Source organism: Bos mutus, chromosome 6, assembly GCF_027580195.1.
Source record: "Bos mutus isolate GX-2022 chromosome 6, NWIPB_WYAK_1.1, whole genome shotgun sequence".
In the NCBI taxonomy this organism is placed as follows: domain Eukaryota; kingdom Metazoa; phylum Chordata; class Mammalia; order Artiodactyla; family Bovidae; genus Bos; species Bos mutus.
Window position 1 is genome coordinate 87,904,568 of NC_091622.1, and position 25,173 is coordinate 87,929,740.

Sequence of the window (25,173 nt, forward strand, 5' to 3'; positions counted from 1 at the left end):
AGTTCTAACTGTTGCTTCCTGACCTGCATACAGGTTTCTCAAGAGGCAGGTCAGGTGGTCTGGTATTCCCATCTCTTTCAGAATTTTCCACAGTTTATTGTGATCCACACAGTCAAAGGCTTTGGCATGGTCAATAAAGCAGAAATAGATGTTTTTCTGGAACTCTCTTGCTTTTTTGATGATCCAGCGGATGTTGGCAATTTGACCTCTGGTTCTTCTGCCTTTTCTAAAGCGAGCTTGAACATCTGGAAGTTCACGGTTCACGTATTGCTGAAGCCTGGCTTGGAGAATTTTGAGCATTACTTTACTAGCGTGTGAGATGAGTGCAATTGTGCGGTAGTTTGAGCATTCTTTGGCACTGCCTTTCTTTGGGATTGGAATGAAAACATCTTTTCCAGTCCTGTGGCCACTGCTGAGTTTTCCAAATCTGCTGGCATATTGAGTGCAGCACTTTCACAGCATCATCTTTCAGGATCTGAAATAGCTCAAGTGGAATTCCATCACCTCCACTAACTTTGTTCGTAGTGATGCTTTCTAAGGCCTATTTGACTTCATATTCTTCATTAGGTAAGTAAATACTCTGAAGAGTTTCTTAAGCAGCATACTTCATTCCCAAATACTACATAAATGAAAATAGTTATATGCCACACATTATTGCTCAAACTAAGGCTTCTTTTCTTAATGTGGAATATACAAATATAAAAAAGCCAAATGGGATCCCAAGTTCATACAGTGGGGATGAATTTAATCAGTGTATTACCTTATCAGTGATCGTTGCTATGTATCTCATACATTCAGAGTCTGATGGAAACTGATTGACTTCTTTGACTAAGTAGCGCACCACTTTCACATGACCCTAAAAAACAGATATCAGTGTCAGACTGAAAACAAACTCTATCAGAATTCAGTAAATCTAGTCTGTCTGAACAACGATTTCATTGGCATTCGTGCCACAAAATAAAGAGTTAAGTTGGGTATTATTGGCATTTCAAATAAAAAAGTGAAATAGGAAATGGCAACCCACTCCCGTATTCTTGCCTAGAAAATTCCATGGACAGAGGAGCCAGGCAGGCTACAGTCCATGGGGTCGCAAAGGGTCAGACATGACTGAGCGACTGAGCACACAAACAAAAAAAGAGACAGGCTTTGGTTTTAATGAATTAGATAAATCTACACCGTTCACTTTCATTCCAACTCCTGAAAAGATATAGAATAATTTGAGCTAAAATTCTAGTCAGTCAGTCAGTGTTAGTCTAAACCATTCTGAATTTTTAAAAAGATAACCAAAAGTCAGTATGAAGAAATACATGATATGTGTGAAAGAAAAACCTCACCTTCCCCTCCAGCCCCAGCTAACTCATTAGATCTTAGCATCCTATTTCCATTTTAAGCATCAGAAGAGTAGAAATAACAATTTTGTTCTTTTTTTCAGGTGAAAACTGAACAGATAGTACTGTATTAGGTATTAAAAGAAAATAAGATACACTTGCCTAAAGCTTGAACAATGGTTTTATTATTTACTATTAACAAAATTCTCTATGTTAAAAATCTTTAGACCCTATTCAAGAGACTCTCTACTTTCTCTAATCTATACTATTATTGACACAACACCTCTAAACAGATGGATAAACATATGTTTATAGTCAGTACATTTCCTCTGTTGCCTTTATTTTTTACCTTCTCATCTACATCTTTTAAAATTACCTGTACCTTTTAACTAAACAGACATTTCTCCGAAGACATACAGATGGCTAATAGACACATGAAAAGATGCTCAGCATTATTCACTATTTCAGAAATGTAAATCAAAACCACAAAGAGGTATCATCTCACGTGGGTCAGAATGGCCACCATCAAAGTCTACAAACAATAAATGCTGGAGAGGGTGTGGAGAAAAAGGAACCCTCTTACACTGTTGGTGGGAATGCAAACTGGTACAGCCACTATGGAGAACAGTGTGGAGATTCCTTAAAAAACTGGAAATAGAACTGCCATATGACCCAGCAATTCCACTGCTGAGTATACACCCCAGGGAAGCCAGAAGTGAAAGAGACACATGTACCCCAATGTTCACTGCAGCACTGTTTACAATAGCTAAGGCATGGAAGCAACATAGATGTCCATTGGCAGGCAAAGGATAAGGAAGTTGTGGTAATATACGGAATGGAATATTACTCAGCTATAAAAAAGAATGTATTTGAGTCAGGTCTAATGAGGTGGATGAAACTGGACCCTATTATACAGAGTGAAGCAAGTTAGAAAGAGAAACACCAATACAGTATATTAATGCAAATAATGGAATTTAGAAAGATAGTAACGACTACCTTATATGCAAGACAGCAAAAGAGACACAGATGTAAAGAACAAACTTTTAGACTATGTGGGAGAAGGCGAGGGTGGGATGATTTGAGAGAATAGCACTGAAACATGTATATTACCATATGTAAAACAGATGACTAGTTCAAGTTCAATGCATGATGCTGGGCACTCAAAGCCGGTGCTCTAAGACAACACAGAAGGATGGGGTGGGGAGGGAGGTGGGAGAGGGATTCAGGATGAAGGGATACGTGCACCCATGGCTGATTCATGTTGATGTATGGCAAAAACCACCACAATACTGTAAAGTAATTATCCTCCAATTAAAATAAATTAATTAATTTTTAAAAACTACCTGTATCTTTTAATGAATACCTTAAATGGCATTTGCACCTTTGCTTGATGCCTCATTAACACTTCTACAGTATTTAAAAATATTTATATGGGACAATTCAGTTACCTAATTTTGCCTGTGGATCTATGATGATTACATTTTGTACAAAATGCAACACTTGGAATCTGTACAATTGTACACAGTAGGTAATAAGAAAATAAGTAATGAAATGAATAACGAAAGAGTATAAAAGGTAAGTGCCCTGCTTAAGGAGCTAAGTCTATTTGGAAACATGAGGTATATGTATGTTATAAGAGATAAGGTATTTCAATGTGAGCTCAAATGGAATGGGAAGAGTTTCTGTAGAAGGGGAGATTTACACTGCACCCAAGAAATGAGTAATTTTAGAAAATTGAGGAAGGACATTGGCATTCCTGAGATGAGAACAAAGGTGATATGAGAGACAGTGACACAAAAAAGCCCAAGTAGAAAAATCACATGAGGGACTCAATGCGAGATGAGTTCAAAGGGCACTAGACTAGTCTCTGAATAACAGCTAAGATTCGGTTTCAGAGGATTACAGAGACTGGCGAGACAGGAAAAGTTTCCTGAAGAGGATACTAACAGAGTGAAATGGTTAGGAAGATAAACTTGATATGCTAGCTTGCTTGAAGAGGGAGCTAGTCACTGAGAATAAGTATGATTAGAGAGGAAAGAAAATTCAGAGTCAGTGGGAAGGTAGCCTGGAACACCCAGGGAAGAGATGGTATAAAGAATAAGAGAAATTAATAAGAGAAAAAAGGAAAAGATGATTTTTTTAAAAAACAATTTTTCAATACAACAAAATAATTTAGAATCTGTATGAGATTTTACCTACTGAATGAGAAAGCTCAAAACTATAATCCCTAGAATAATAAACTGGCTTTCCAAATAACAAATCAGACCTGCATTTAGGAGATCAAATCATTAAATCAAGTAACTTAGATATAGTTCTATGTTATGCACTACAGAAAGTTTTAATTTCACAAAATTTATTTCTACTTCTGAAGGTTTCAAATATTGGCAGCTCAATTTTCATTTTTCTTTTTTTTCTCTAGAAATTAATGTGAATAATTAAAAATAAAATCAATTTAAGTTAAATTTTTCTGTGTGCTAATACAAGAAAACACTCATTCATAAATAAGTAATTAATTACTCTTAGGTGGATTCATATTTTGCAAAAGAGTAAGACTGCAACTAGAATTTGAAAATTCTACATAGTACAATTTTTAAAAGTTTACTTAGCTTTGACATCCAATACTGATACTATTGATAGCTTTTCTGGGATACCTATTATCTAACTTTCAATGTTGCCATCAGAGTGATTATTTGCTTATTATCTTACTGTTTTTACCTTTGCTGTTAGCTCCTAAAATGAGGGTCTTTAGTGATAATTAAATGATGAACTTCCTAGTCTAAGTGAAAAACACCCAAGTGGATGAGAATGAAAGACTTCTACCTTTCTAAATGCTGCCATAAGAGGAGTTATCTTGCGGTTGTCGGCTGCATCCACATCTGCACCTGCTTGCACCAGTAACTGAACCACATCCAGGTGTCCGCCATTTGCTGCCAGCCACAACGGAGTGTTCCCCTTCTTGTTACGTACATCGATATGGGCTCCCCTAAATGAATGACACAATATCACTTTCAAATATATGACACAAATGATAATAAAAGTCAACTATTAACTTGTGAAAATATTCTTTAAAGAAAAAAAATTATTTAAAAATACATAGGACTAAAATGTATTTCTCTCAAAATTACATTATAAAGAATTTCCATTCATCAAATTAAAAGCCACTAAATCAAAATTAACCATACATCAATAACTGCTTTTCTTATTTTAAATTAAAAATAATTCATTCTTTGTGCATAATTTTGATTTTAAATCCTGAGAAAATGTAAAAATTTTTTGGAGAAATAAGAAGATACATCCTGTTAATATCATAATATACTAAACAGTATCCTAGAGCACAAACAGTATCCTATGAGGTGATTATATCTTTCAGATTATTCGTATTCATGTATTTATATTATGTGGTTTTGGAAAAGAATGAATCCTAAAATAACATGAAGGTTTAGCACTCAGTGGGCACCACGGTGAATAAGACTCATGGCAAATAACAGTAGTTGATAGTAGCTACTACTAAATACTACTATTAGGGCACCATGCCAATCAAATTTAGCAGACAAGCAACTCTGAAAGACTGGCAGGCAACCTCTAAGTGACTTAAAATAAAAAACATTCTGGACTCTATCTTATATCTTGAACAGTTTCATAACTCACTTAAAAGCCCTAATTACCATAAAGAACATGAAAAATCAATGGTGAAGCCTAGATTATTGCCAGACTTACACGAATTAGGGTGACATCTCTGCAAAACTATGAGGGTGATGGGACTATGGCTGACAACAGCTTATTATAGCACTTAAAAAGTGTATACCCAGACAAAAAAGGAAGTAAAGTATTCCTGGGCTGCACTGAAAATAACAATGCAGCATAGCTCTGTATGGGTGGAAAATAACATAGGTAGGTTTAAAACATTAAAAAAAAAAAAAAAATACACTGTTAATAGAAGTAATCACATCTGATTTTTAAATAGTACAATCTGCACAGAGAATAGTCATCACTAGTAACCCCGTATCACATGTGGAGTATGGTAACATCATACCTGCCAATAAGAAGCTCACAGAATTTATAATGCCCTTTATCTGCTGCTATGGTTAAAGCTGTATCTCTCGAGGAGGGCACTGGAGGGGCATTAACATCAGCACCTTTATCCAAAAGGACTCGGCCCACCTCTGCATAACCACCAGAGGCAGCTTCCATTAGTGGTGTGAGGCCAGTCTAGGTTTAGTGAAAAATAAAAAACAACACATAAGAGACGAGAAAGTACCAAAATGTTAAAGAATAATAATTTGGGGGAATTATATTATATAGCTGTTACCAAAATTCATATCTCAATTCCAACACTGACACTACTAACCTCTCTCAGTTACAGTGACATCTACTGAAAGCAGATGATTCTGCCTAATGTTAATTTGTGGGGGGAAAAAACGATGAAAGTACTTGGCATATGAAAGTGAAAAGTGTTAGTCACTTAGTCGTGTCCAACTCTTTGTGACGCTATGGACTGTAACCTGCCAGGCTCCTCTGTCCATGGGATTCTCCAGGCAAGAATACTGGAAGGGGTTGCCGTTTCCTCCTCCAGAGGATCTTCACGACCCAGGAACTGAACCTGGTCTCCTGCATTGCAGGTAGATTCTTTAACACTGAGCCACCAGGGAAGCTCTGTTCCTCTCTTCTCTTTAATGATAGTATATAGTTTTTAGCTGACAACCCTAATGTCATTATTACCTACAAAAATCTATTGCTGGGACTTCCCTGGTGGCCCAGTGCTTAAGAATCCACCTTCTAATGCAGGGGACATGGGTTCGATCCTTGATCAGGGAACTAAGATTCCATATGCTGCAGGACAACTAAGCCCATGGACCACAACTAGAGAGAAGCCCATGTGTAGCAGTGAAGAGCCCACATGTGTAATGGAGGGATCTGCATGCCCACAAAGAGTATTCCACGTGCCACAGATACACCTTTCACAGCCATAAACAAATAAATTTTAAAAAATAAAGAAAAAGAAAGCAATGTCTCTCTCAAAGATTAAAAAAAAAGAAGTTGCTAAGGTATTTTAAAGAGGTGATGCTTAACCGAGTCTCATACAATGGCTTCTGTTTAAATGTATAAATATATATGTAAGAGATGACTACAAAGAGATTACTACAAAGTACTAGAATTATAATAAGCATATTGCCAATGTATACCTTAAATGTCAAAGAAATAAATCCATAGGCTAATCTCAGACCTCTTCTTACCTTAGCTCTGTGTTCCACATTTGCTTTTCTATCAAGCAGAAGACTAACCACTTCAGTTCTTCCTTGGAAGCAGGCTAAGGTAAGGGCAGTATTCCGATTGGTTTCTATTTGAGCATTAATGTCAGAGCCCATGTCTAACAGGAGCTTAACGGCAGCTGTGTGCCCATTCATAGCTGCTAACATCAGAGGAGAAATGCCCAATTTGCTACCAGTTCTGGGGGTGGAAGTATGGGAAGAACAGAAGGAAAAATATACATTTTTAAATGTCCTGGAAAAATTGGATGATAATACAGAATTCTATCTCATGATTGAAGATTAAGATTCTTTATTCTGTAGACTTATTTAAGAACACACTTCAAATCTTTTACTACCCAGAACCAGAATACTTTCTGTACAATAACTTGGACTAAAATCAAATTAACTCATTATTAAAGTGAAGTTACTGAATTCCGTAAGAAATACAGCAATTGATAATTTTTTCAAGTTGTATGTCAATAATTTTAAATTTGAATTCTAAATCTGTAATGTAGGCATTTCCTAAGTATGGCATTAAAGATGTGTTGTTCTACAAATATCTTTAACATTACGCTCTTAAGGGACTTGGAGAGAGAGACTAAAACTTACCTAGAATTAATCTCAGCTCCTGCATTTAGTAATATTTTGATAATATTCACATAGCCACCAGAAGCAGCCAGGCTTAGAGGTGTGTAATCAGAAACATTCCTGTGCTCTTTATTTGCCCCTCGAGCTAACAACAGCTCCACCACCTGGAAAAAGAAAAGGGAAAAAATGGCTTTCTTCTTATGGCGAGACAATTTGCAAGGTGTATATTTATGATTTCTCTTTTTTTCTGGTATATTGTCTATAATAAAAGAAAGGGAAAGTCCTTTCATCCTTTGCACAAAATCAGTCTCAAATGAAAAGCAAAAGGTCTTAGAAGTCAACAAAGGGATAAGTAAAATCCATTTTGCAATCTGTTGAAATGACAGTATTTTCATTGAAAGATTTATACTTCACGCGTTATATAGATTTTTTCATTTGTACATGTAAATGTCCTTAAAAACTAAATGTAAAAAACAATTTTGGAGTAAAGCTAATACTTATTTTTCCCCAAAATTTTACTAAAAAATTTTCAAGCACATGGAAAAATTGAAAAAAATTACATACATTCATCACGTAGATTCTACTATTAATATTCTATTATGCTTACTTTTCTATCACAGTTACTTGTCTGTTCATCATTGATGCATTTTGTTTCTAAGTAAGGTGTAGACACCTACAATTTCCCTTAAATACATCAGCAAGTGTACAATTAACTAACCTCTTATTTTTTTTCAGGTTTTTTTTTTTAGGTGAAATCTGTAACTTTAAATAAATGCACAAAACTTAAACTGTATATTCACCAAGTATTGACAAATGGATAAAACTAATTTAAATCTGCTTTTTCCACTTTATTATTTTTTTAATTGAGGGATAACTGCTATACAGAATTTTGTATATGTTTTCTGTCAAACATCAGTAAGAATCAGCCATAGGTATATCCATGTCCCTTCCCTCCTGAATCTCTCTCCCATTTGTTATTTATTCATGTTCCTTCCCAGTCAATTCTACCCACAGGCTAGTTTCATTTACCATAGATCTTCATATAAATGAATCACACAGTGTTTGAGAGTAATTTGTATGTATTGTGCAGCATTCCATTAAATGAATACACTAGTTTATCTATTCTATTGATGAACATCACTACTGTTTCTAGTTTTGGCAATTTGGCAAAATTTAGTACTGTCAATCTTTAATTTAGCCATTCTAGTAGATGTGATATCTCACTGGGTCTTAATTTACATTCCCCGATAGCTGAGAATATTAGCATTTACTTAAGTGTCATTCAGGGGTCTTTTAGTCTATTATACCATTTTTTTGTCTTTTTAAGTTCACATTCTTAACCACTTTCTTTTTTAAATTTTATTTTTTTATTGAAGCATATTTGATTTACTGTGTGTTAGTTTCAGGTGTATAGCAAAATAATTCAGTTGTATATACATATATATACTGAACACGTATGTATTCAGTTATATACATATATAATTTTTTCCTTTTCAAATTCTTTTCCCTTATAGGTTATTCTAAAATTTTGAGTATAGTTCCCTGTGCTATATAGTAGGTCCTTGTTGGTCATCTATTCCATATATAGTAGTGAGGATATGTTAATCCCTAACTCCTGTTTTATTCATCAGCTACTCCTTTCCCCTTTGGTAGCTGTACGCTTGTTTTCTGTGTTTGTGAGTCTATTTCTGCTTTGTATATAAGTTCATTAGTATCATTTTTTTTTAATTTCACATGTAAGCAATATCATACAATTTTTGTCTTTTTCTGAAGCTGTGACTTTCTATCAGATTTTTCCTTTAGTCAGTAAGCCTAAGTGGCTTATGTAATAAGATTATAAATCAAGTTCCCAAATTGGCATTAGGTTATTTTATCTTACAAGGAGTCCCTTAAGCAATAAAGTGTGTGTGTGTTTGTGTGCGTGCGCTTAGTCTCTCAGTCCATAAGGTTGCAAAGAGTCATTCATGACTGAGTGACTGAGCACACACACACACAGATCAAGTATTTCCAATGAAGTTTAAATTGAGATATATAGATTTGCTGGGAAGCTCTTCAAATCACACAGTGATCAAAAATTTCAGTTAAGTCAAAATTTTATTCATTATATTCCAAAAACAGAACATTTACAATTCTGACTGGTAGAATCACCTCCACTGTGGAATACATAAAATAATGAGAATGGTGAAATAGAAAAAGAGAATGACCTAGAGTGCTTCCTAAATATAAGACTCAACAACTCCCTATTGAGAAGTTATCAATCCAAAGAGACAGCACAACTGGTGAATATAACTGGATTTAAAAAATGGATTTAAAATGGGGTTATCCAACTGATTATTAAATGTCCAAAGAAGACACACAAGTGAGTAAGTTATAAGTTCTTGAGTCCACACCTAAGTACACCAGCTGTTCTAGCTAAAAAAAGCTAAAAGATTATATAATATTACCCAAGAACCAACCTTTAGAGTTAAGAAGGGTTGGGGAACAATTAAAAGATAAAATTACTCAAAACAACTAAAAATTGAACACTCTTAATTCCCTACTAATCTTATATGTAGACAGCAACAGAGGCTGAGCTTAAGTACTTTTCATACTAAATACTCTGGGAGAGGAAAAGATGAATGAATACAGGCCCTGTTTATGGGAAGCTTGCTGACTTGATTTGGGATGTCTTAATCATTCTATTAGTCTGAATGCAGGATAGAGGGATTTCCACGGCAGTCAGTACTTATAGATGAATAGGATAATAAACAATGTATGCTTTTTTTGGCAAGACAGCTTATGCTAACATTAATTCTTATCCTTTTGCTAAAAAGCTAATAGATTCATTACTGTGATAAATCTTAATGTCTGTCCACTGTTCCTACAAAATCATATAAATTAAACCATATATTTGTTAAATGGAGGGAGGAAAAGAAATTATACTTGGGAACAACAATACCTCCTGTCTTCCCCCAGAACAAGCCAAAGATAGTGGTGTATCCTTGGTTCTTTCTGACTGGGCTTCAATGTCTGCACCGTTGTCCAGCAATATTTCAACAACACCAACATGACCAGCTGTAGCAGCCAATATGAGTGGAGTAAAACCTGAAGTAAAATAAAGATCTTAGCTAAGCAAAGGAACAGTGCTATTTTCTATTCTATCTAAGCATCAATATAGGACTACAAGTAGTAGATACAAATTTAGAAAAAAGTTAATGAACTTTTCTTATCTACCTTTCTTGTCTCGGTGCTCAATACTAGCTCCTCTTTCTAGCAGAGTTTGTACCAGTTCCTCGTGACCACCAGCACAGGCAAGCGTTAGCGCTGTGTCATGATTACTCTCAGTCTGTAAAAAATTAATTGTTGATTAGTTCATTAGACAGTTAAAAATGTTAGCATCAATTGCATAATATGTACATATACCAAATACACACCCACACATATACCACTCTACTGTATCAAATAATTGGATATTAAATCTTTTTCTCCCCATTAGCAGTTAACTTGTGAATTTTTTTTAATAAAGACTAATATTTGAACTTTATGGGCAATTCTTAAAGCAAGCAAGAAAAAAAGTATGATTTTCCAACCACATGCTATTTTCAGCTACATGTTTTAAGAAATACTACTGTGGACTCACTTTCTCTTCTACACATAAATGGAGTAGCACAGACAAGATTTATTTTCCCATTCCAAACAAAAAAGGAAGGTTATGTGAAATGACAGGCAATACATAACACTGATCACTGCAGACAGAAATGATACTGTATTGCCCAGAGAGTTTCCAGGCTAAAGTGAAGGGAAAGGATACCCAAAAAGAGTCCAGCAGTCTCCCTGGAATTGAAGAAGAGTTTGGAGAAGTGAAGGGGGCTAGAATTCATGGGGCAGACTACTGGGGAGGAAGGTGCTACATTCAGACAGTTCTCCAGAGATCCATAGAGGGCTCCCCTAGAATCTTCAGCTGAGCTCTGATCAGCACATGTGCATAAGGAAAATTATTGGAGGCCAGGGAAAGACCACTAGAAGGGGCTGAACAACACCAAGAGGTTAAACAGGACTGGGAATGGTTTGATTCCCACAGCAGAGCAGAAAGGCCCTCAAAACACACAGAATATTGAGAAGAATCCTCAGCTATTGGGCCAAATTAGCTACTGTGGACTCAACTAAGAAAGCTGAAAAACAAGTCTTGAAATGAAAACACTATTTTCAAGTAACTGGATTCAAGGAACAAAGCCCATAAAAAGTCAAAGGAACAAAAAATATACATAAGATACAGAGTACTTTGAAACACAAAGACCTATAAATTAAGACATGATGACACTGTTAATATATAGTTTACTTCTGACTTCTACCAATGGATAGGGACAAACACTGGATTTACCAGTGGTCATACTCTATCATGGTTTAAATACTTATTTAGTGAATTAAGTCCTCACGTTTTTATTACTCTAAGCCGGTGCTATACAAAAAAGTTAACTACTAGCCATATGTGGCTATTAGTATTTGAAATATGGCTACAGTGACTGAGGAACTGAATTCTAAATTTTATGTAATTTTAACTTAAAAACTGATAATTCGGTTATTAGAAACCTTTTCTGTATGTCTGGGGGAAATTAAATAATGATACCTACTTTTTCAGTCATTTAATCAAATCTAAATGCAAATCAAGTATTTCCAATGAAGTTATATTGAGATATATATTTAGAAATAGAGTGGCAAGCCATCTGGATTTGCCCAGTATGGAGGCGGTTTCTGGGATGAGAGGCTTTTGGTGCTAAAGTCAGGAAAGTTTATGACTTATGATTTGACCATTCTAACCTGTAAGTATAACATGCACACTAAATTTTAAAGACTTTAGTATGAAGTAAAAATGTAAAATACCTCAATAACTTTTTAGTATTGATTGTATGTTTAAATAATATTATGGATATATTATGTGAAATATAGCCTTATAATTAATTCCTATTTCTTTTTGCTTTTTTAAAATGTGGCTACCAGAAAATGTACAATTATGTATCTATCACCCTCATGGGACTATCTTTTCCTGGAAGGTAATGAATATGTCTTATTTATGCTTGCATTCTCTACCTTAGTGATGTATTGCCTAGGAAACAACAGATGAGAATTAAGTTGAACAAATGACAGTAGCTATAAGGGTAATAGAATCAAAGACTATCGCTAATTAAAATAAGACTACATATATGATATATATATATTATGTCATATAATAAATGCAAAAAGGACAGGCATAATCTCCCACAAGTTCAGTAACTCTAAAAACCAAGCTCCATTATAAAAAACTGAGTAACAAGACACAGAAGGAAAAAATAGAATCAAGAAATAAGAAAAAGCCTACTAGTCAGGGATGAAGAGGGTGACTGCAAAAGCTGCTCTGCAGAAAAGGCTGCAGAGAGCAGAGCTACTGACTGCAGAGATCAGGGATAGACTGGCCCCAAGGGAGAGATGCACCAACTACAACAATGGAGGACATGAATACTTAAATGAGTGACAGCTCTGATTGTGTTATAGTATTTGATCTTCATTTCAGGTCTATAAGGAAGGAATTATTGTGTCTGACTTTAGAGAAATGGAGACAAATGTCAGAGAAATAACCTAATGGTCACACATGCTAATGAGTGATAAAGATTGGTGTAAGAAAACCAAGAGGATCTTGGGTAACAAAATGCTGCTTACCCTATAACATCACAGCGCAGCCCTAAGGCACAGCCAACTGAGGGAAGCGTAATATTAAGTCTAACTGTATTATGCACTCTCTATGTTAGTGTACAGACTATCAGTAGAAGAGCCATCTTTATGACGAAGAGTCAACTTTACCAAGTTTATTAAGTTTTCTAAAAGTTTTCTGAGGGTTAAAGAGTAATTTAGGAAACCGGTGTCACTCTTAACAGAGAATGAAGAGACAAAGTTTCGAAAAAGTAAGCATGAAAAATTTTAGAGAATCAGTAAAATTGGGTTTTTTTCCACATTATAAAATATCAATTCAGTTGACATTTATTAAGCATCTTTTAGTCAAAGTACTCTGTAAGGAACTCCAGGGCTGACAAAGGTAAAAGAGTCTCTGCTTACTAGAAGTTTACAGGTACTGTACAAAGGAAATTTAGGTTCAAACTAAGAGAGAAATGTGAATAATTTAAGAGTTGGAGGAAAAAATATTTAAAGTTGAGGAGGGTGGTTGGTTAGTCAAATTCCTTGGGGAACTTAAAAGTAGGTCACTTCACTGTATTTCTGCATTAAGGGGAAATTAAAGCAGCTAATACTTTACAACAACCTATTAGAACAATAAAGAACAAACTTAAAGGTCCTGAAATGAAACTTTCACCCTCTCAAATACATACCTATGCATTCCCAAAACAGTAAGAAATATCCTGATTTGCAATACATCAAGAAACAATTTAACTAAAGTAGGAATTTGGGTTAAAATTAACTACTGACAAGATATATATATTTTTTAAAAAAGCGCTTTTGAATATTTTTAATCTAGGAAATGAAACACAGATGATGATTTTCTAGAAGGTAAAGTAACACTGAATTTACATTATACTGGTTATTAAGTCACATTCTTGGTCATATATTGAGAGAAATCTGGAAAAAAGAGCTTTGTTAAGAGCTTTCCAGGTTTATATTCTAAAGAAAATTTTCATTTAGCTCACAATATCATGAAATATACCATTCTGTATCATACTATGTTGTTATCATGATTCAGGTTTATAAGTTACCAGGAATGATTACTCAATTTTATAAGAGGAAAAAAAAACCAAGGAAGAATCATAAGACAAATGCAATATTAAAGGAAAAGGCAACTTTTAATGAGTTGGAATATAATTGAAAAAATATATCTGAACTATAAAAAAAGAAATTTATTAAAGTACTTTGAAAACTGTTAGAATTTAAAGAGACGAACACTCGTAGACCTCCACAATCCCAAACATCTCATTCTCTAACCATATCAGGGGTCATATATAAGATCAAAAAGGATAGCACTTTAGGGCATTCAATAAATGAGACAAATCAGTAAGATAGTAACAACCCACTTAAAACATTTCATATAAACAAGTAGAAAATAGGTGCATTTTAAGATAGAATGCTTTAATGGCAGAGTATTACATATTACTATCAATTCATTTTATTCTGGTCTCCTTAATTTATTTCATTAAATCATGATGAAACTATTTTCCAAGTTGCAAAGACAGGAAAAAGAGAGAAGTACCAAATGATATTTATACCACTAAAGGTAAAACATAGTTTTACAATTTCAGTCTTGATATGTATTTACCTTCTTTAAAAGATAACAGATATATGCTAATTATTAAAAACAGAAGAGAAGTCATCAAAATTACTTAGAAAGCTTTTACTTTTTCTGTTTTTGAGATGTACTGCAATAAGATACTCCAAGTTTAAGGAAAGCCTTTAGAAATTTGAGGAAAAAAGTGTCAAGTAGTTTAGAACTGGAACACAAGTTCAGTTCATGCCAGAACACAGGTTTTAGAACTCATGAACAGAACAACTAATTCTTTCTCACTTTTAGTGTCTAGCGACGGAGGAGCCTGGTAGGCTGCAGTCCATGGGGTCGCTAAGAGTCCTACATGACTAAGCGACTTCACTTTCACTTTTCACTTTCATGCACTGGAGAGGGAAATGGCAACCCACTTCAGTGTTCTTGCCTGGAGAATCCCAGGGACAGGGGAGCCTGATGGGCTGCCGTCTATGGGGTCGCACAGAGTCGGACACGACTGAAGTGACTTAGCAGCAGCAGCAGCAGAGTTAATTAAGGAGAAGACAATGGCACCCCACTCCATTACTCTTGTCTGGAAAATCCCATGGACGGAGGAGCCTGGTGGGCTGCAGTCCATGGGGTCGCTGAGGGTCGGACACGACTGAGCGACTTCACTTTCACTTTTCACTTTCATGCCTTGGAGAAGGAAATGGCAACCCACTCCAGTGTTCTTGCCTGGAGAATCCCAGGATGGGGGAACCTGGTGGGCTGCTGTCTATGGGGCAACACAGAGTCGGACACAACTGAAGCGACTTAGCAGCAGTGGCAACACAGTTAATTAAAATTTAATACAATAATATATAGAAAATATTTAATTAATTCAAGGGATTCAACTCTGACAACCAGATTTACTGTTTCATATAAAACCATAGCTCTTAAAAATCTCTACATGATTCCTATCTACATGTTTCTATATCTAGAGTATCCAGGTATAAGTTTTATTATATCACTTAAGCAAAATAAAAATAGAGAGCAGAGCTATGTTATCAGAATATATAGTAAAACAGTCCCAAATAATCACTTCAAACTATCATTTATTGATGTTTGCTAAAATAAATTCTGGTACCAGCATAGCGTGCGGTATTAGTAATCTTAAAAGTCTGGAAAATATCCAAACAATTCAATACAAACAATACCAAGGGTGATTTCTAGTTATAGAACATAAGATTTGAGGACTCTTATAAAAAATGCAAACTTGTTATCTTTAGCACTCTTTAAGGGTCAGAAATTAAGCGGAACAACTAAGCCTGTGTGCCTATAGAAAATGCTCTGCAACAAGCGAAGCTACCACAATGAGAAGCCCACACACTGCAAGGAAGAGTAGTCCCCAATCACTCCAACTAGAGAAAGACTGAGTACAGCAATGAAGACCAAGCATAACAAAATAAATAAATGAATAAATGAAATCAAATATTAGTTCCCAACTATAATGATCAACTAAACAACCATTTTCCAAGAATCATTAGCATTTCGAAAGGAGGTGTGTGTTTGTGTGTGTGTGTGTGTTAGTCACTCAGTCATGTACAACTCTTTGTGACAGGCTCCTCTGTCCATGGAATTCTCCAGGCAAGAATACTGGAGTGGGCTGCGATTCCTTTCTCCAGGGCATCTTCCTGACCCATGGATGGAACCCAGGTTTCCTACATTGCAGGCAGAATCTTTAATGTCTGAGCCATCAGGGAAGCCCCAAAACGAGACGTACTGAAGCATTAAAAATTAAACTTCTGTTCTTCCTTAAAATTTGTGATAAATATGTGGTACATCTAGGAAATATGCTAAAACAATGCAAAGATTAAACACACATGACATCTTGTTATCTAGCCAGATTCATTTTTTAGATTCTAGACCCAAAGTGTTCAGTCATTTGAAAGCTGGCTGCACTAAAAATTGGCTTTTAGGTAAGACCTCTCTCCTCACCTATAAAATGGGAATAGTAACAGTACCTACTTCATGGTACTGTTATAAAGATTAAGTTAAAGAAAAAGAAGTAAGTATCTGTAAAGTGTTAAGAACAAAAAGTTTAAGTTTTGTTAAATAAACACATGAAGGATTCAATTAGAGAACTTTTAATCTTTCATAATAGAAGAATCTTGGTACTAACTTTTTCATCATATCACCTGTCTATAATAGCACAGTACTGTCACATATAAATCAAAATATGCATTATGTAAAATCTCATGGCATTTGTATTTGAGAATCTAATAAAAACTTCAGATGGATTAAGCACCAAAGAATCTTATATATACCACTTTAAGTAACTTCTTGGTATCATAAAAACTAGTAAATTTAAAAAAGCAACACTGAAAGTTAAAGAAAAAGTGGTAAGCAATTATTTCTGAATATTAATTCTGTACTATGTATTCTAAAACATGTAATGCAAGAAATTTCTTCCTAACTATTCAATTATGGTAAACTTCAAGAAAAGTATTGTGACTCAAATTAGCCTAACCCATCTGAAAAACCTCATGTAAAGAAGCAGATTTTTAAGGAGCCATAGTCAAATTTTTTTTAATAAAAATGTGTACTACATTTAAAATGTATATTGTATTTTAAATTTTAATATTTTAAAAGTATTTTTATGCAGCTTCTTAGAAATTAATTTATGCTGGCTAAGTGGTAAAGTTAGATATTTCATTGTAATAATCTCAAATTCAATAAATTCATGATCATACTTAATGGAACCTTTTCTGGGGCTGTTTTATTTTAAAGCATTAAAAAAGAAATCCTTTTATATTTTGGTGAAGTTTCATTTTTACTTATGGACCAATTTTTGATCCCATAAAAACTAGAAAAAATACTTCTGGTTAAAACATTAATAGATTCAGAGCAAAACGGATTGGAGAAAATAATGCAAATTCAATAAAAAGTTCAATCCAATTCTATAATACAATCCTTAAGAAATGTAAACCACTGTGGTTCATCAAATCAATGTCTTTCTTTTTTTAATGAAAAATGAGGCTTATAGTATGGTATCTGGAAGAGTACCTTTGAAGTTAAACAAACCTAAGTTTGACTACCAGCCCCACCACTTCTTAGTTAAATGAAGTGATTGTAAGCCCAATTCTTAATGTCTCTTTTAGCCTTGATTTTTTCATCTGGAAAATGGGGTTTTAGGAGTAGCTACTCATATGCGTAGTCTGAAGATTAAATAAGGTTATTTCTTAAAAATAGCCCCTGACAATTTTAAGTGCTCAAAACAAAACAAAGTTAGCTCTTATAATAAGAAAAGCAAGTAAGAACAAATTAAATTCCTTTTCCACAGTATTACCAAGAAACATTTTAATGAAAAGGAGGCTTTATTTTCAATAGCTTAATAGTACAGCCCCTTAATGGTGCAATGTTACACACACACACTTTCTCTCTCCCTGTCTCCTTCCCTAAAACTGATAATTATAAAGAACTGATCATTTATAAAACAAGTTTTATAATGTACACCACCACTCTCATACTAGTCTCTCTATCAGGTATTAATCAAAACACAAAACTAAATAAACTGCAAACATTTCTCAGTCCTAAAGAAAGCCACATACCCTTACCTCCTTCAGCAGTCTTGTAAGCTAGGCCTCTTGGCATTACTTCAGGAAGAAATACAAGCTATCCTTTCTTCCCAACCTCACTTTGCTCTGAGGTTTCATGGTAAGTGAATGTTTTAAAATAACTTTTTTTTTTTTAAAGAACTTAACAGGTGTTATATACAGACACACAGACTTATTACATACTTCTGTCAGTAAGATCAGAATTTTCAAAGACAATATAAATGCAACTGAGTATATATATGATATTAGATGGAATCCAGTATGAATTTTAAAATACAGCTTCTAATTAAAGTTTAGATAAAATACACAAATCTTAAGTTTTGTCTCTTGACATCCTGTTCTAAAGTTTAAGAAAAAAAGATTACTTGATGACTGTGGAAACCAAATATTCACAGTAATTATCAGTAATAATCTGTGCTTGGAATTTTATTGCTTTAAATGTGGATTTTGTAATTTACATTTGTGGCTCAAGTCTTTGCCCAGAGACAAAGCAAAAGCAGTCTAGGATGATTTAAATCACTGATGAAAGTTTCACAATGATATAATGCAGTTAGAGCTGTCACTCCTGAGTGTGGACTTACCTGCGCGTCAATGTCAATGGCAGGGTAGATAGGAAGCATGGCTGAAGGAGAGATGATAGGGCTTGGAGTTGGAGTCTGAGGTTGGGAAATGGAAGCAGCGATACTGTGGGTAGGAGTGTTTGACATTGCAGATGCTCTTCCACTGACTGCTGTTGGACAAAATAACTGCACTTAATAAGGATGAAACACTGTTAGGTAACAGCAAGAAATAATTATTAGAAAATAGTTAAAGATATTTAAAAACAAAATATCTACAGAGAGACTGCCAGAGCACTAATAACTCATTTTCCTGGTTATTTCTGACATTGGACATAGAGCAAAATTTAAATATATATTGAAAGTAACCCATTTGCTAAACAATAATCCATGTGGAAAACAAATTCCCCTCTTATGGTATGTAATCATAAAATTTTAGTTCAAAATAACCCTGAAAACAAAAATATTTTTATGAATTAAAAGTAATACATGCAAACGGTTATCCATATGTCTTCTTAATCAGAAAAGGAATAAAAGTTAAAATAGTCAAGTTCAGAAGGAGAAAATATGACTTTTACCTGCCAATTTCACACCTCACAGTCTAGAACTAATGAAAGTAATATCACTGGGGATATTCACTATGGACTATTTAAAATACTTCCTATTCATTTATTAGCTATAGACAGGGGGTGGCCCTCAGTATGACAGTATGTATATATATATAAATTTGATCCTCACACAGAAACAGTTTCTCATGTACAGAAATTATTCTGAAGGAGGTACAATGCCCAATCAATCAAGCAATCACACTGGACTTAGAAGGATGAAATTAAAGATTAGGGTAGAAATAAATGCATGCACGCAACCATCCTTCAAATGTAGATTATTGTTAGTTCTTATAAGTGTAATTTTGCCATGATATTATTTTCACCAAAATAAGCAAATTAAGAAGGGGCTAATTAGGTCAGTACTTGAGCTGGGAGAATTTCAAGGTGGTAGCAGTTGAGGGTACTTTACTCCCTCATCAACTGACTTTTGGAGTTGACATGTGAATATCAATCCTTTCCCCCCTTATTGAAAATGCTAATCTTGAATGATCAACAGTAGTATGGATGTAAGTTACCAACGTAGTTATCAACTACATCAGACAGAAAATAATCATGATTCACAACTGGATCTGAAACCAGCAAGAGGTTATTTATGATACTACCAAGAACAAAACTGAAATTGACCTTATTATAACAATTATAAACATGATTGTCAATTAAAAAAATCTATTTTACATGAAATCCTCAGTTCAGGCACAAACATACACTATACATTATAGCAACACACATTCTATAATTATACATTTTTAAGTCCACTTAAAAGCCAAAACAAAAACAAAGGAGGAAACAAAACAAACAAAACACACTCTTCAAATCCTTAGGGATCCAGATCAATAGAAAAGGGTACGTACTATTTTATTAATCACCTAATGGCCTTGATATTGTTACTCCATGCTGGTAGTTTTGTATGTTAAGAAAAAGATCAAGACAATTCACACATTTTAGATAAAAATTTCAAAACCATATAAAATCTATGGCTCTTAAAATAGATTCCATATTCTCCTTTGATTAGATATTCACAAATAAAAATGCTAACCTAAACACAAAATTAGCTTAAACAGAATGAACATCAGTCTGTCCAAAAAATTGATTTTTACTTCATGATACTAAACAACAAAAAAGTCTACTTTACCATTAAATGGCTAAATTATAATTTATATTTCCATTAGAGTAAGTTCTTCTAAAGAACATATTAAATTGGTTTTCTTATTTTTGGTCAAGGAAATAGGAAAAATCAATTTCCTCATATCGCTTCCTTTCAGGTACCTATGAAATTGTTTTACTAAAACTAAATAACTGCCTGTCACTCATCCATTCTCTACAATTAAAATTAATAATTGTAAATATGTAGGTACCTGAAGGAACTATGGTACAGACCAGATCTTTACATGTGGAACTTCCTTGGTGTTAAGAGTTCAGAGGTTTTAACAACAGGTAAGGAAAGAGGAGATCTTGAGAGCACAGCAAAGCAAGGTGTTAAGACTGGTTAAACAAGGAACTGATCTTGCTTTGGCTAGTATAGAAACCAGGGAAGATAGAAGATCTTGGCCAGCCAAGTGCTAGAGAAAAAGCGACTGAACCTTATAAGAGCATCTAATAAACTGGGACTAATGAATAAAGGACAGAGATTATGTTTAAGGAAAAAAGAAAGACAAGACTAAGCCTAATGAAGTTGTAAGATATTTAAAAATCCAAAGAAATGGAAATGGTTATTAGTTAACTGAAATAACAAGTACTACCACAGAAAAGTTTAAAGAAATGCTGTGGAAGTGAGTGTATATGTGTATGTTTATGCATGTGTACATGCATGATGCAGGGATGGGTTGCAGGGAGGTAGCTGGTGGTTTTTAATTCTGTTTATTCTGGCCATCTCTCCTCTCCCCATATAAATGAGAATAAACAAGCAAAGTATTTTTATAATATGACAAGTATTTGTCATATTTCCTGAAAAGTTTTTTACTTTAAAAAAATTGTATATGAAGATACTGTAACACAGGGAGAATTTAATTATTTTGTTTGGTAAACAAATCACAGAAAAACTACTTTACAAGCCTCCAATGATTCTGACTGGCATAAAAATCATACAATTGGCAAATCATTATTGATAACTATGCCCAAGAACATCAAGTAAATTCTGATAGCATATCAAAATTTTAAAAATATTCATTGGTATGCAATGTCAATTCTTCACTTAACTGAATGAGTAACTCAATTCTATACATTCTTTGGTAGTTCAATTTACATAATAGAAAGAATACCATTACGATCTAAATGAATGGTCATGAAAGAAATATCAAATTTGGGATTTGGAGCTAATAATGTATGCTTCAACTTTCATAATATATCTACTGTTTTTAAAATTACATTCCCAATTATTATAAATAGCTAATGGAGATTGGTAGTAATTTTCAAATCTATAAAAAATTTATACTTCTTAACACAAGAATCTTTATTGTTCTTACTAATGATTAACAGCATTTTTTTCTGATGTAGTTACTGGACCCTCTAAGATCAGAAATTTTCATTCCACATATTACTGTTGAGGTGATACTAGAAGAGAACTAGGAAACTTTCGATTTTAATTTCTAAGTACAAAATCTGTCTCATTAGTTGGTTTCTTAGTTTCTTAATGTTACCTACTAAATATCTCATATATACCTGCTCTTCACATCAGTCATATCCAACTCTTTAAGATCCTACAGGCTGTAGCCCACCAGGCTCTGTCCATGGGATTCTCCAGGCAAGAACACTGGAGTGGTTGCCATGCCCTCCTCCAGGGGATCTTCCCTACCCAGGGATGGAACCCACATCTCCTACACTGCAGGTGGATTCTTTACCACTGAATAGCCAGGAGGCCCAACTAAATATCTCAACACTATACAATTTAGTTTTCTCTTATTCTTTTAAAAAATTAAAAGTTAAACTATATATAATCTATCATATATAATGCTATGTAAACATAGTTTCAAAACTTCAAGCATCCTTTAAATATAAACCAAAGAATTAAAAAGGGAGAAGAGAGCAGATAAAAATTATCAAAATTCACCTATTTAATCCCTTTGTTTTCCCCTGTTCCTTCCTTTTCTGGTTCGTTTTTTTTTTTTTAATGGAAAAAAATGTCCTTTTCAGTATAGTATTCTTACGGTTCATAACCCTGTGAAATCTCATTCTACTAGTTTGTTATAATACTCACGAAAAATATTCAGTAAGTAAATAGAACTAGAACCACTGAAACAACTTCCTAAAATATTTTTTTTTGCCAATGAGACTAATTAAAATGTTTAAAAAATTCTCTGGTTACCCAGTTAAAGATATATCATTTATGATACTGTCAGGGGACTACTCCTTTCCATAATACAATTACAATTAGAAAGAAACTACACATTAACATTCATAAAGGATAAATCACTGACATACTATATAATCAAATCTTATTTGGTGGTACTTTTTTAGTGTTGTAAAAGTATTTACATTTTTTAAAAAATATTCATCAGATTTGAAGTCTGATCCATCAGGATATAAAGTATTTCTGTTCACAAATAAGATTTCTGATGTATCCTACTAGTTTTGCAGTTCAACTTCTATCAACTTCCCCTGGTGTGAATACAGAAGCAAAAAAGCCAAAATTCTATCAGTATTCTTAACTTAGAAAAAACAAGAAACAAACAAACAAAAAATTAAACATCAACCCGACTACCAAAAAACTTAGATTCCCAGCCTACCCACCTAAGCCAGAAAGTTTCAGTCACTTGCACTGAATGAACTAATTTTTAATTTGACCTGTATCCATCTGAGAACTTCTGAGATTGAAATAATATTTCTAAAGATATACATGGGTCAAGAGTCCAGAAATAGTTCTTAAGTTGGGTAACGGCAAAAAATTCTGGCACACTCTTACTCGCCTTAAGCAAATCATATTTGATACCTGCTCGTAACAATATAAACCCACCTGCCATGATGTCATCCAGCGTGTCATTGAGGGTCTGAGCAGGGCTGGCTACCATTAACCCTTGTTGTGTTTCTGTCAGAATTCCTTGCCCCAGCCCTGCCAACTGTGCTTGGCCCAGTACTGGCTGTCCAACTATCACTCCTTGCAGTTCTGTAAGATTTGCGATGGACCCTGGAGGCAAGGGACCTGCCGCCAGAGGCAAAGCTTGAGGCATGGCCAGAGGCTGGATTGGTGCAAAACCCATCTGAGCAGCAGTTTGCTGGGGTTCATCTTTAAGCAAAACGGGATCCACTTGCTGTAACCGTGCATAGTCTCCCTCAGAAAGCTGTTCTCCAACCCCAACCGGAGTCAGCAGTCCCAGATGTTGGCAAGACTGTTGCTGCTGCTGCTGAAGTTGAATTCTTTGAGCTTTAACCTCTAGATACTGCTTTTTTAGCTGCTGCTGAGTTTTCAGTTGTAACTCTCGTTCTACTTTCTGTAGTTCCTCCAAAATCTTTTGTTTCTTCTGGATTTGTTCCTCCCTTGTTTTGTTCAGCTCCTCGATCTTCTCCTTGGTAAGTTGGTCAGCATGAGCCAGTTCCAACGACTGCAGCTGTGCATTCTTTTCTATGGCTTCTTTTATCCTCTGTTCCAGTTCTGTTAACTTTCCCTGAGCCTCTTCTACAATGCTCTCTGGAGACTGATTGGTGATGTAACCCTGTACATCCTGGCTGTTTGCTGGCAAATGGCTGCTGGACTTTTGTTTAGAAGCAGCTGTGTGAAAAAGAAACCCCCTCAGAAGTGCACATGAATGGCATCCTCATTACAGAGTTACTGTTGGGAGGTTTAGTGCCAACAGTTATGCACCAAGTTATTATATCCACAGAAGGTGAAAATGCATTAAGGAGTTAAAAACAAATCCACCTTCTTCATCATAAATATAAAATGTATGTATTTTATGTGCATAGAATAATCTTTGGGAAATCAATTTCAGAATTTTAAAAATACCACATGGCTAAAATTAGACAATAGAGGGATGCAGATTTGTGATATCAAAGTGGTACAATTAAAACAAAATCTAAGACTATGTGTAGATAGATACTTCACCTGATCATAAAGATGTAAAAACTTATCATAAGAACAGAAAAATAATGCTAAATTATTATGATGTAGAGAAAACTTAAACCTCTAAGTCAAGGTTTTTCTACATTTAATAATCTGTGCCTTTTAAACACACACACATACACACAAAGAGTACTCAAACCACTAAGAAGTACCAAGAAATTAAAATTCAACTAAAATAAATATTTGTTGGGGCCTACCATCTTCAAGACTGATAAAGGTAAGATAGAAATTCACATATTTATAAAGCTACTTGGCCAGTAGACAACTGGAATTCAGTTTCCCTGGAAGAAAAGATGCTGAACTATGACATTCATCGTATCTTCCGACAGCCAGGTGAATAAACGTATCTGGCTATCGGTATAGCAATCATTTGCTTGGTATACCAAGTGAAAAAGGTGCCAAGGCTCTAGATTGGTAGCAGTGATTGAAAAGAACTGGTGGAAATACTTAGTATTACTGTTGGTAAAATAATACAGGGAGCCAAAAACCAAAAAGTTAAAGCCACACTGGTGCTTCAGGTAAAACTCTCTAAAAAGAAAAACTGATTCAAACTAGTCGCTGTTTCGGGACATGACTTATGAATCATACATGATGTAACATCCACAAGTAAAATATGGACCTGAGAGTTCTAAAGAAACACACAACCATATCTGAAGTAACTTTGAATTCTTGGTTGAGAAAAGGCATTTCAGATATAAAATCTATATTAAACCAGTTACTCTAAAATAAAATTTAATTTTGATCTAGCTATTAATATTATGCCTTATATCACTACAGAAATTTCAGTAATTTACAAAAATGTCACCCAATTATACCCAGTCTAATATTTTAACATGAATAGAAATTACTAGTTATTAGAGAAAATCACAGATAATCAGAATTGCATCAAAGATGAGCATCTGAATTTCTATTAATACTTCTCATTCCAGCACAAATCCATGCTCTCAACTATGTTCTTTCCCAATAACATGCTTTTTTCAT

At 34.4% G+C, this 25,173-nt stretch overlaps 1 protein-coding gene across 6 annotated transcripts in view; it reads right to left on the bottom strand.

Annotated features, from left to right (window-relative positions):
* ANKRD17 (ankyrin repeat domain 17) overlaps positions 1–25,173 on the bottom strand; it is a 167,502-nt gene that overhangs the window by 42,047 nt on the left and 100,282 nt on the right. For 3 of the 6 annotated variants that reach the window (XM_070372503.1, XM_070372505.1, XM_070372506.1), the window contains 9 exons: positions 23,089–23,841; positions 18,556–18,704; positions 10,379–10,490; positions 10,104–10,249; positions 7,187–7,329; positions 6,563–6,776; positions 5,362–5,537; positions 4,149–4,311; positions 761–856 (listed from right to left, as the gene is read on the bottom strand). In XM_070372503.1, the coding sequence (XP_070228604.1) occupies positions 761–856; positions 4,149–4,311; positions 5,362–5,537; positions 6,563–6,776; positions 7,187–7,329; positions 10,104–10,249; positions 10,379–10,490; positions 18,556–18,704; positions 23,089–23,841 (1,952 nt within the window). The remainder of the gene's footprint in view (positions 1–760; positions 857–4,148; positions 4,312–5,361; positions 5,538–6,562; positions 6,777–7,186; positions 7,330–10,103; positions 10,250–10,378; positions 10,491–18,555; positions 18,705–23,088; positions 23,842–25,173) is intronic. The other 3 variants (XM_070372504.1, XM_070372508.1, XM_070372507.1) reach the window with 3 other exon arrangements.